Genomic DNA, 12,551 nt, shown 5'->3' with positions numbered 1-12,551 from the left:
ACAAATGATTACCTTGAGGATATACACTACACATATGTTTAGTAGCACAACTAGTAAGTGGCAGGCAATTAAGTAGCACAACTAGTAAGTGGCAGGCAATGAAGTAACACAACTAGTAAGTGGCAGGCAATTAAGTAGCACAACTAGTAAGAGGCAGGCAATTAAGTAACACAACTAGTAAGTGGCAGGCAATTAAGTAACACAACTAGTAAGTGGCAGGCAATTAAGTAGCACAACTAGTAAGTGGCAGGCAATTAAGTAGCACAACTAGTAAGTGGCAGGCAATTATTATTGTAGATAGAGATAAACTGTAAAAGCACAAATGTTCAACAAAGTAAGATTTACAAATAAGGCAACAGGACCAAAATGGTCAGTTGACCCCTTTAGGAGTTCAGGGGTTAAAAAATCCACTAGCCCGACGCCCGGGACTACAACATTTAGGCCTAGGGCAACCAAAGCTTGTAACCCAATATGCACGACGGACTAGTAACAAAAAATTCTTGGCGTTGTCAAAATATAAAGTGGAAAATCCCCTCATCACTATAATATCTGAGCCAATCAGATTCGACTACGTCATCTGGGATTCCAAGAATTTGAACTGATTTTGTAGAAGGATCCCGTACTTTCAATACAGGGGTATTGTACATTGCTTATGCAACCAGAGAAATATAATGTAACCAGATTGTACCTCCTTCTGAATAATTTATTGAATTATAAATGTGAACCCCTTTTAACAGCAGACACCCGACTTTGTCAGATATAAATTTGTTACATGTGCACATGTTATGGTAGCCATTTTGTTTTTGTTTACATACTGTGAAGAAGCCTCTAGAACCATGACCTATACATTAACAGTCTTAAGAAAACTTAAACTTGATGCAATAATATTTCATCATTATGATTATGATTATCTTCGTTGATATTCAAATGAATTTGATTTTTAAAGAAATAAAATTTATAACAAATACAATTTCAGTTTAGAGACTGCTCAGTTTGGAATCTATTAATAGCGCATAATTAGCTTACCTGTAATAAATGTAAATATGGATATTACTGTACTTCGTTTATAAAACTATTATAAAAGACACAAAGTATGGAAGGTGATATTTATTCACATATATATTTGTGGTCATTTGATTTGTTTTAATAAATAGAATTTTTAAAACTGAAAACAAGTATGAGCATTATATGTAACAAGCTGATATTTCTTTTACACAAAAATGATGATGTATCTGATAAAAATTACTCCAATCCTTTTATACCAGGCATAATACTTTTGTATAACCATGTATAGAAGTGGTCAAGACTTGTACCATGTCGAGAGTTGAGCAAGTCATTATTACAGTATATTTAATGAGTATTCAATTATCGAATTGAATATAATATCTGCTAATTTTGGGTTTTGGGTATCCAATTCGCAAAAAATCCACTGTACAATGGATAAAAATTGTCAAGTTTATAGAATTCATTGTTTATTGCAGGAAACTCTGAATGTGGAAGGCATACTCGGGCTAGTAGGTCAGTTTTGTTGGGCTATTAATTCTTTCAACAGGGCTAGTAAAATCCTGCTACCAATTAGCCCTGGGCTTGTGAGCTTTAGTAAAATTTCTTAACCCCTGGAGTTATTGCCCTTTATCATGTTTATAGTCAATTTTGGTAAATCTTTAGTTATCTTTTACAAAAATCTTCTCCTCTGAAACTACTTGGCCAAATTAATCCAAACTTTGCCACCATCATCTTTGGGGTATGTAGTTTAAAAAATGTGTCTGGTGACCCGGCTATCTAACCAAGATGGCCGCCACGGCTAAAAATAGAACAAAGGGGTAAAATGCAGCTTTTGGCTTATAACTCAAAAACCAAAGCATTTAGAGCAAATCTTACATGGGGGGTAAAATTGTTTATCTGGTCAAGATTTATCTGCCCTGAAATTTTGAGATGAATTGGACAACCGGTTGTTGGGTTGCTGCCCCTAAATTGGTAATTTTAAGAAATTTTTGCCGTTTTATGTTATTATCTTGAATATTATTATAGATAGAGATAAACTGTAAACAGCAAATAAGTCAACATGACCAAAATGGTCAATTGACCCCCTAAGGAGTTATTGTCCTTTATAGTCAATTTTTAACAATTTTCATAAAATTTGTAAATTTTTACTAACATTTTCCACTGAAATTACTGGGCCAAGTTCATTATAGATAGAGATAATTGTAAGCAGCAAGAATGTTCAGTAAAGTAAGATGTACAAACACATCACCATCACCAAAACACAATTTTGTCATGAATCCTTTGTTTAATATTCACATATACCAAGGTGATCGACACAGGCTCTTTAGAGCCTCTAGTTCTATCATAAAAGCTGCGGCACCAGATGTGTTTTCCATTTCAAATACACCCAAAGGTGTTGATAATTCAGATTTTAAATTTTTTTTCAATGGATCTTTAATAGTGAAAACGCAGGACCAAAAAAGGCTATCATTGTCGCCTATGTAAATAATGTCTTCCTTGTAACCTAAAGATGTATCATTTGTAGATCAAATGACTTCCTTGTAGCCTAAAGATGTATCATTTGTAGATCAAATGACTTCCTTGTAACCTAAAGATGTATCATTTGTAGATCAAATGACTTCCTTGTAACCTAAAGATGTATAATTTTTAGATCAAATGACTTCCTTGTAACCTAAAGATGTATCATTTGTAGATCAAATGACTTCCTTGTAACCTAAAGATCTATCATTTGTAGATCAAATGACTTCCTTGTAACCTAAAGATGTATCATTTGTAGATCAAATGACTTCCTTGTAACCTAAAGATGTATCATTTGTAGATCAAATGACTTCCTTGTAACCTAAAGATGTATCATTTGTAGATCAAATGACTTTCTTGTAACCTTAAGATGTGTTATTTGTAGATCAAATGACTTCCTTGTAACCTAAAGATGTATCATTTGTAGATCAAACGACTTCCTTGTAACCTAAAGATGTATCATTTGTAGATGAAAACCTGATCACCTGCTAAATACTTGCCATGATTTTTAATATATGAAATTGGAAAATAAGTTTATCTTCTTGGTTCTTTATAGTTAGCAGATAAACTTAAAAAGATGGTTTCCTCATCAAGAAGTCGTTTGGATAATTTCCATGGCAACAGGGACAAATGTATGAAAAGTTTGTTAGAAAATAGGAAAACTGTAGCAGAAATGGAAGAAAGTGTTAAATCACAACATAACTGTTCTGGTGATAATCTAGAAACGCAGGTATGATATACATGTATGTTGTTAATGAAGAATTTCTATCAAACTTTTATCAAAATTTCCCAACAAATCATAAATAGTTAAAGTATAAAGGGCAGATAATAATGCATCCAAATTTAACATGTTGCATCTGGAAGGTTGCTAATGATAAACATAAAAAACTTATGGAAATATCACTAACATCTTTAAATTGGTTAAATAAAATCCCATATAATAAAAGGTACTGTGGATTCATTCATTTTTCGTGGGTACCAATTTTCGTGGATAAAGTAAAACTTACATGTCCATGGATATCTAATTTCGATGTTTTGTCTAGGTTTGTATTCAAGCCTATATATAATTTGTCATTCGTTGAACATTTAATTTCGTGTTTACCTGTACCCAAAAAGTCCATGAAAAATTGGTATCCAACAAATAATGATGAATCCACTGTAGATAAAGACTTACTTTTTAGATCATCAATGAGTTTGTATATGACAGTAATTCTTTTTTTAATGAACTGCAGGTAAAAGCTGCAGAATGATGTTGCATTAAGAATACACTGCAAAGAATTAAGCATAAAGAGAAATGCGATCTCTACCATTTAAAAATCAAAGTCTTCTATTTCTTGTTACACAAATGAGTGCATGGACCCACATTTGTTTTGCAACTGACTATACTTTTTGAAGAATGTGAGATCAAAATAGCATTCCATTCAAACATACATGGTACCCAGGGAGTGGCCACCCATAGAAGCGATTTAGAGTCCTGCATAATTTCTTACACAATATATTGCATCCAACTATAGTGTATTTTTGTTGTTTCTAAAGTCATCGAAATTGTATCAACTTAAAGCTCTGCAGATGTGCTTTAGGATTTACAAGTTCAGGTAACACAAATACAGAAAATCAGTATTGTGTGAAATATCTTTCAATGCATAAAAAAGTTGATAAACGATTTTTTCCCACCTTTGATTTTTTTTTACACAACACAAACATGAACTAGCTTTCCAAATTTTGAATAATAAGCGGCAGCCATTAGCAAAGATATTCCTGAACTTTATTCTGTTATGTATGATATTTTTATTTCCTATGGCAGAATTTGAAGTTAACTTTACAGCTACATCAGAAAAGTATGGCATTAACAGAAAATCAGTATTGTGTGAAATATCTGACTAAGGTGGTGAAGTCACAGGAAAGAGAAATACAGTCAACAGAAAGGTAAATAACAATTCAGATATCTTTAAAAAGTTTGTATATTGTTATTATTTTTTATTTCCCATGAAAATGGATTCATTTCCATTGATTTCTTGGATAGGAAACATAGAGCAATTAATGGTATCATAAAAAAACAAACCAGAAAAAACAATATAATATAACAGTGTAGGATGAATTTGATTTTCTTGTTTTCACAGGTTTAAGGTTTTAAAGATTAAAGGAGTAGAATCGGAAAGGGCCATATCTGGCTCTGATTATTAAGTTCAATGTCTCAGGATAAAAAATGTTTTAAGTTGATGAAAAGACATGTAAGGAAGCTAAATAGAAGTTTTTTGTCAATGTTTTACACGGAAGTGCTGGTTATTTTTTTCTGTCAAAACATTGATTTTCTGCAAAATTTGACAAAATTGTATTGATTTCAACCAAATAATGCCTAGGAAGCATAGAATTAGGGGGTTAATCAAAATAAATATTTGTGTCAGATATGTAAAATGCCATAACTAAGACTATGTTAACAGATTTTTTTTTGTCAACACCTGCGCTCTATATTTACTATTAAAGAAATCAATGGAAATTTATTCATTTTCATTGAATTTTCTTGGAAAATCAAAATGAGTGCTATTTGTGATGTCAAGAACAGAGAGAATGTTTTGATATTGTGCTGATTTATTTTGGTATAGGTCAATTAAACCTAATTTTAAATTTTATACAGACAATTTAGGACCTTATGTCCTTATGGAACCTACCTGAAACTACTCCTTTTAAAAGCTTTAAGTTGCTCTGCTGCATCTATGATTTTGAAATGTGATTAAAATTTATGAAGTATGCTTGTGACTGAGATAAATTTATGAGAAAGTTAAGATAAATATTGTATGATCAATTTCAGTGTTTTATAGTTGAGATGATCAATGTAAAATCTCTTATTTTCTAATAGTAATATTTGACTTGTATAGAATGATTACCAGCCTGTTACATCTGGTGAAACAGCAACATTTAATTATCAAAGGATATGGTATGTTAACCTCTGATCTGGAAGGGGAATATCAACAGATCCAAAGCATGGCTGAAGGGAGGGAAGTGTCATTTGCTGATCAAACATTCACAGCTGGTAACCAGTCATTCTGTCTATCTGGTCTCCTAGACTTCAAAAGCTTTCCTTCAGGTAGAAACAATATACTTATATATCAATCAGAGCTAATAAAAATGTGTGATAGGAAATATTGATGAAATTGCTATTTCATGTAAACCCAGGCACACAGATTTTCTATTTTAATTGTTAACAATTATAAATGGTCATGTTGTATGGTCCTATGTAGAATTCTCAGAAATCTGTAATAATTATGAAGAACAGTTTATGCGTCACTGATAACCAAAATGTTTGATAAAAAATATGTTTTGACATTTGTCATTTCACTCAGCAAACAGAAAACTTTTCTAGCGTATAAATATGAATATTTTCTTCTAGGACTTGTGTAATAATTTCTTTTCAGATGTTCTAACTGGTTTTTGAAAACTTGATACTTACCAATAGAATAAAAGATGATAGAAGTACAAATATTAAGCCTCTATGACATCAGTTTAATTATATATGATTTTTCTTGAAGAAAAAATACTTACAAACTAATGTTTTAAAGCTTAAGTTTTATTTGACTGCACAAATACATCAAATGTAATATTTGACATTTTTGTGGAGTTGTGGCAGTAGTTTAGTCCTGTACAGGACTAGTCAATGAATTATGAGTGCTGGTAATGGTTGTACATGTACTAAAAAAAGTGACCAATTTTAGCAGTGCAAATCTGTATGAGCTTAATGACAGCAACAGAAAGCTTCTCTTAAGTTTGCCAGAGATAATTATTACTTATAGGTTAAATATATTGTCAAAAAAAAAGGGGGAAAATATTTACCCTAATCCACAAGATTTGAAAGAAAACGAGCAAGAAATTATTGAATATTTAGCCATGGTTAAAAACACTATGAAAATAAGAATATATGGTTTGATTGCCTAAGAGACAACTGTCCACCGAAACTCAATTATAGTCCATAAGTCTAACACATTTTTGGACAGAATTTTTCATAATAGATTGTAAAATTTACAAGCTTGGTAATATCATTACTGGCATACGCTGTAAGGATTGTGTACTGTGATTACAAATATTCTGTAAAGAAAAGTTACTGTAATGTTTTAAATGCTTTCTTTCAGAGTGTATAATGGGATCAGAAACAGGTACAGCATCTGAATCATTATTGTGCAATAAAGAGACTGGACATATTAGTTCTTTGAAACATTCAACTGATACAGAAAGTGAAGGAAATTCATACAGCTACAAGTCAACATCCACAGCTGGTCATACACCATTTCTAAATAAATCTCATCCTTCAAGGGAGACAACTGTGATATGTAACCAGACAAATGATGCAAACACTGTACCAGTCATACCAGAGAGACTGGTTCCTTGTACAAAAAGTGCAGAAATAACTTGCTCTTCTACAACATGTTCTGTTTTAACAGTAGATTCTAGTGTAAATAAACAAAATTTAACATTTAACAATCATATGCTTCAAAATGCTTTAAGATTAGAAAATAAATCATGTAGTTTAGTGAAAAACAGTGATGTCCCTCACACTAGTCAGTCACTTGATTCAACTTTTACTTTAGAGGAAAATAAATCAGACGAACAAAACTCTACATTCACATTGATGGATACCAGTGACAAGGATCCAGAAATCATAGCAAGGACACCAGTTATTGCTGACAAATTTTCAAGGTCATTTAATTATGATCAAAGTAACTCTAGCGTGCCAAATGGAAATACAAAACTGTTTGTAAATAATACAAGTACTAATATACAAAGTAGTCTGTGTCAGAATACTGATAGTGCTATAAATATGAAGCCACATGTTGCTGCTTTGAACGGCTGTGATTCCACTGTCTCTGTAAATAATCAATGCTGTCTGCTGTCTACATTGCAGTCTCCTTTTAGTGTTAACGATTCACACTCCAATGCTAGTGTGACTGCACTACAATCTCAGAGTAATGGAATGACTGAATTGCAATCTCAGTATCAACCGGTGTGTGACAGTTTTGCTCTCCAGTCACAGAACAATTTAACAGGAACTACATGTGTGTTGCAAGCTAGTAACAATGTTGATGATAGGTTACGAATATCAAATATTGTCGTCTCACAAGAGAGATGTAGTCTACAAAATAGGTCTCCCAGTCATCATTCTAACTTAATCAATGCTGTGAGAAAAACACCAGATGAACCTGTCTTTTTATCTAGAACAAATCAGTCAAGTAATGATAATTTGACATTCCAGACCATTAACACAGATACTTTAGAATCAGCAGGATATGTAACATCACAGACTGTAACCATGGAAACACCAGACTTTCAAACTGATGGATTCTCATCTGATAGTAAAAGTCATGCTGTAAGATCCATAACATTTGGTGGTTTGCCCTGTACACCAGATTCTGTAAGGAAAGGTGAGTCATTCAAAACTTTTTTGATTTACTAGCACAGCTAACACAGCTCAGTGGCCGCAATTAATTATAAATGTATTTTTGTGTTTAAGTATGTCTTTTCTTTTCTAAAATGTTTTGTGACAACAAATAAAAAAAATTGTTTGCTTGGCATGAAGCACCTTTTCTTTAATTTCAATGTCCTAGAGCTTTTTCTTTATTTTCTTGTATTTAATTTTTGAGAAAATGATGAAAAGAAGGAAGTTTATGTCCAGCAGTAATCTTCAAACCATTCACAATACAGAAAACAAAAACTTTTACCATTATTTTCATTGTAAGAATAGAAAACATTGATGTCGCATACCAACAAAGATACGTTTTAAGCTTGTTCACCAGAGTGTTCTGATATTACAATATCTTTTTTCCCCTTCTGACAGAGATGAAAACAAAGAGTATGGGTAAAATGAAAATCATATAACTCAGCACTTGCCAATAGAGCATATCTTTGTGGTTTTAATAAGATACCAATAATACATGTAATAAATATGACCTGATGGTAAGAGGAAACTATTTCCTACTGTTATTTTTGGTTTTGCTGTATATTCTTTTCTTTATCATTATAGCACGTAGCTATTCAGAAGTCGTTCAGTCACCACAAGTTGTAAGGACTCCACTGAAAGAAATGAATAACAACACACCACTAAGTGAACAAAATCTGAGGTCAGTACTTACACTACATACTAAAAAATATAGGCATATTTTTTACAGAAAGCTATAACATTGATTATTTTATAGACAAATATTCATGATGGAGCTTGCTTAATGGAAGCATTAACTAAGGAGAATGTTAAAACAACAATAAATATTTCATTCACAGCTTCCAATTTTTTTTTTTTAGCCAGCCGGGTATTTTGCAATCCCAAAACAAAAATTGTAGAATGTGTAACAAATTTTCGTTAATTAAGAAAAACTATATTTTCTTCGATATTTGATTCCATGGTTTAACAAATGCCTTCATACAAGCCTAAGAAATGTGTACCTTTTTTAACATTTAGATTTGTGGTTCACTTGTACCCAAAAGACGTACGAAAATTTATGTACAATGAGTAACTAATGAATGCACTGTCACAGTAAAAATTCATATAAAGTTGATACTTTTATCTTTGAAAACCAAAGTTTACTACATTAATAAATCATGACTTTTCACTAGAATACGAAAACCTATAAGGCCTAAACAGAGACAAAACCATCATAGGGCAACTTTGCTAGAGGAAGTTCAAACTTAAGTTTTATCAAACATTAATGTTCCTTGGAATTTTGATTATTTTTGATTTTGACAATATATGTGTTGAATTTTAAGATTGATACATGCAATTACAAAAAATAAAAAAGGTTCTGTGTCATTATGTTTACAATGTGAATAAAAAGAGATTTGATTATACATTTTACTTTTACTTACATTTACATTTATAGACAAAGTGTAGGCAGTAAGATGATGATGAAGAAAGAGAATTTGTTTGGAGATAACAGTGAAGAGATCAAGAAAACGTGTAAGAAGCTGAACGAGTTTGGATTACCTTCTCTAATGGAAAGATGGCATACTGATCCAAGTAAGTATAATGATAACATTTGTGGGGTATTTAATCATGTTGATCAGAGGGGAATGTATTTTGCTTACCTTCCTCTGCCAGCCACTCTCATAAGCCTCTCTCACCAAGTTCCCCCTCACATCCACAGAAAATCACATCATAGCAAAGGGACAGAATAATGGGTAGTTAGGAGTATTATTATGAATTTGAATAAGTGGTATTAGGCGGGAGATACTGATGTATCTCCCGCCTAATACCACTTATTAAGTTTTTCAAGAAAGTTTCAGAAAATCCTCTACCGTATGGCATAATGCACCTACAATAAAGTGTGCTTTTATCTATTTGTTTTCTTATTATCCTTTATAGTATTCCAGGGTATTACAGTTTTCCTTAAATGGGCACTAGCTGTCAAATTCATGTTCACTAATTTTAATCAAATTCTCATATTTGATTTATAACAATGTAAAACATTTATCCAAAGTTTTAAAAGTCCAAATTAAGCAATAAACAGGGCACAGGCATACATAGCTCTGTTTTGTGTGTATTTGAGTCTAGACGCCATCTAATTAATTATCGAGTTGACCTCTATAGTCATCCGATGACCAATCCATATAAGCGATGTAAACATAAATATAGATATAAATAGATTAAGCAAAATTGTGCTGTTGAATTATTCTAGGTCTATTTAATATCATATTATAGATGACAAATAAATGTTTATCCTCGTTTTTATCTGTATAAGAATATTTTTGTGTGGATCGAATCAGTCAATCAAATAATTTACCTTTGTTTCACTTTCAATGTTGACATTCTTTTCCTTTAAATAACTTTACTCATACAATTCACATGTTATACATCTCAAGCTAAGGGGTTAAATTGAAGTTCACAAGAATTCAGATTCAATGAGGTCGAATCATTCACTTGCAAGTGAATTCATAATCAATGTTTTTTTGCTTATTTTGACAAAATAGAACCATATTGGCTGCTAAAAGGGAATTATTATTTCACATTTTGCGTTTCATTGGTGATAGAGCAAAAATAAATAATATATTAGATTTTTCATATATCTCGTAGCTAGTGCCCGTTTAAATAGTTTCCTTGAGTATTATAGTTTTCCTTAGGAAGGGTATGAGGGTTAATAAATTTACATATACTGATGGTTTATAGATTTGTTTTAAAAGAGATTTGTTACATGTACCAATCAGCTACTGTGTAATGCCATATAAACAAACTTGAATTTTCAATGAATTTGTGCAAGAGTAACACACAGTGTCAAAAGTGAATCAGAACATGTTGTGTGCAATTTGTTTGTCTGTAATTTTTGTCTCCTGTGACAATTGTCTCAGATCGACAAATTTTAGGATGCTAATAAAGCAGTGACGAGGTCATTACAATAGTTTTTTGTATAAAGCTTCCTGTTCCAGAAGGTAGAAGATCTTTATCTGGTATAAAATCACTGTATGGCATTATCACACCGCGAGTAAAATATCACGTGATTGGTTTAACGCCATCACGTGGTGACCCCCTATGAGACTGTATGGGGTTAGTAAATTTCATAGGGGGTTCATGACGCGTTAATGGTGACGTCATCTATTAATGTTGTTGTGTTTCATTGTTTATTTTTCAACAAAACGCAGCAGAAAAAGTCCAGCGTGCGATAAATTTGTTATAGGGTTAACTACTGGCCCCCTACGGACCATAGAGGGTGAATAAAATCCATAGGGGATTTGGCCTCCCGGCCTCACCTCCTATGAATTATACTAACCCTCTATGGATCCGTATGGGGTCAGTAGCGAACCATATAACTTATATTCAACATCAAGCAAAACCTCATAGGCTCATAGTCAGCAATAAAAGGCCCCAAAAATGACAAAAGTTAAAGAAATAAAATGAGAAAACTTCCTGTTCAATAACTGCCTAAAAAATGTGTTTAGATTTTACCACATGATTTTTTTCGTTACTATAAGTAATAGGACAATCTTTCTTGGTATAAATAGAATCATTAAAAAGTATATAAACATGCACGTTTACAGGAACAACCTAACCTTTATCTTTAAATATCGCTTAGATGATTAATTACTGTGGTGACAATTTTGAAACAATTCTATTGCAGGAAAGACAAGAAATCAACAAACACAGCAGCCAAGCTACATGCAACCAACAAAAGCTGCCAGATATAGAACTAAAATAAGGTAATTTTCATTCATAGCTTAATACTGAGTAATTATAAAAAAGAAGATGTGGTATGATTGCCAATGAGACCACTCTCCACATTAGACCAAAATGACACAGAAATTAACAACTATAGGTCACCGTACGGCCTTCAACAATGAGCAGAGCCCAAACAGCATAGTCAGCTATAAAAGTCCATGTAATGCTGACAATGGTATTAACTTGAAGTAGTCAAGACGACTAAATAAGCTTTTTTGAATGAAGTTGGCCATTTTTGAGATTATATTAGGCATGATGGAGTTAAGGTTAGCAATGTGACCGCCTTCGAGCCTCTAGATTTCTGGCAGAGGGGATAAGAATCAATAATGGCATGTATGTACTCCAACAGAGGCTTTGTAAAAAATATTTCAATTCATTTAGCAGATTTTAGAGAATCAGAATGCCTTTTCTTTAGACTTTTCAGAAACAACTAAGGAAGTGTTACAGATTTCTGACACAAATATTTCAATGAAGTCCAAAAAGGTAGAGATTCATGAAAACTTGCATCACTGTTATCCAAAACTCCTTTACCAAAAAAATAAAGAAAATAATAGCAATAAAACAGCTGTTCTTGTTTTTATTTTTCAGTTGTGGTGCATATTGATTTGTTGTCCTAATACAACCTGTTCTTTCTCTTACATAAATGTTAAGAGTTCTTTTTTTTAACCATTCACTCTTTTTTTTTTACATATAGATCAAGGCAAATATTGATAATGATCAGAATTTACATAACATATGGAAAATGATCAAATGTCAAAGCAATATTGTGTTTGGTTATGTAAATACATCAATTAACCATCCACGACCAGAGCCGATATTTCATGAGAACAAGTAGTTGTTA

At 32.2% G+C, this 12,551-nt stretch overlaps 2 protein-coding genes across 7 annotated transcripts in view; one reads left to right on the top strand and one right to left on the bottom strand.

Annotated features, from left to right (window-relative positions):
• The window catches only part of LOC143083780 (uncharacterized), a 51,805-nt gene that overhangs the window by 27,266 nt on the left and 11,988 nt on the right, over positions 1-12,551 (top strand). For 4 of the 5 annotated variants that reach the window (XM_076260100.1, XM_076260102.1, XM_076260099.1 and 1 more), the window contains exons 12-18: positions 3,080-3,253; positions 4,328-4,449; positions 5,400-5,608; positions 6,648-7,934; positions 8,534-8,630; positions 9,384-9,520; positions 11,613-11,691. In XM_076260100.1, coding sequence (XP_076116215.1) covers positions 3,080-3,253; positions 4,328-4,449; positions 5,400-5,608; positions 6,648-7,934; positions 8,534-8,630; positions 9,384-9,520; positions 11,613-11,691 — 2,105 coding nt within the window. The remainder of the gene's footprint in view (positions 1-3,079; positions 3,254-4,327; positions 4,450-5,399; positions 5,609-6,647; positions 7,935-8,533; positions 8,631-9,383; positions 9,521-11,612; positions 11,692-12,551) is intronic. The other variant, XM_076260103.1, reaches the window with a different exon arrangement.
• Positions 1-12,551, bottom strand: part of LOC143083781 (BTB/POZ domain-containing protein 3-like) — a 49,861-nt gene that overhangs the window by 34,013 nt on the left and 3,297 nt on the right. The gene's annotated exons all lie outside the window — the stretch shown is intronic.

The sequence above is a fragment of the Mytilus galloprovincialis genome, chromosome 7, assembly GCF_965363235.1.
Source record: "Mytilus galloprovincialis chromosome 7, xbMytGall1.hap1.1, whole genome shotgun sequence".
In the NCBI taxonomy this organism is placed as follows: Eukaryota; Metazoa; Mollusca; class Bivalvia; order Mytilida; family Mytilidae; genus Mytilus; species Mytilus galloprovincialis.
Note: the sequence above shows the minus strand (reverse complement) of the source record. Positions and strands in the feature narration are given on the sequence as shown.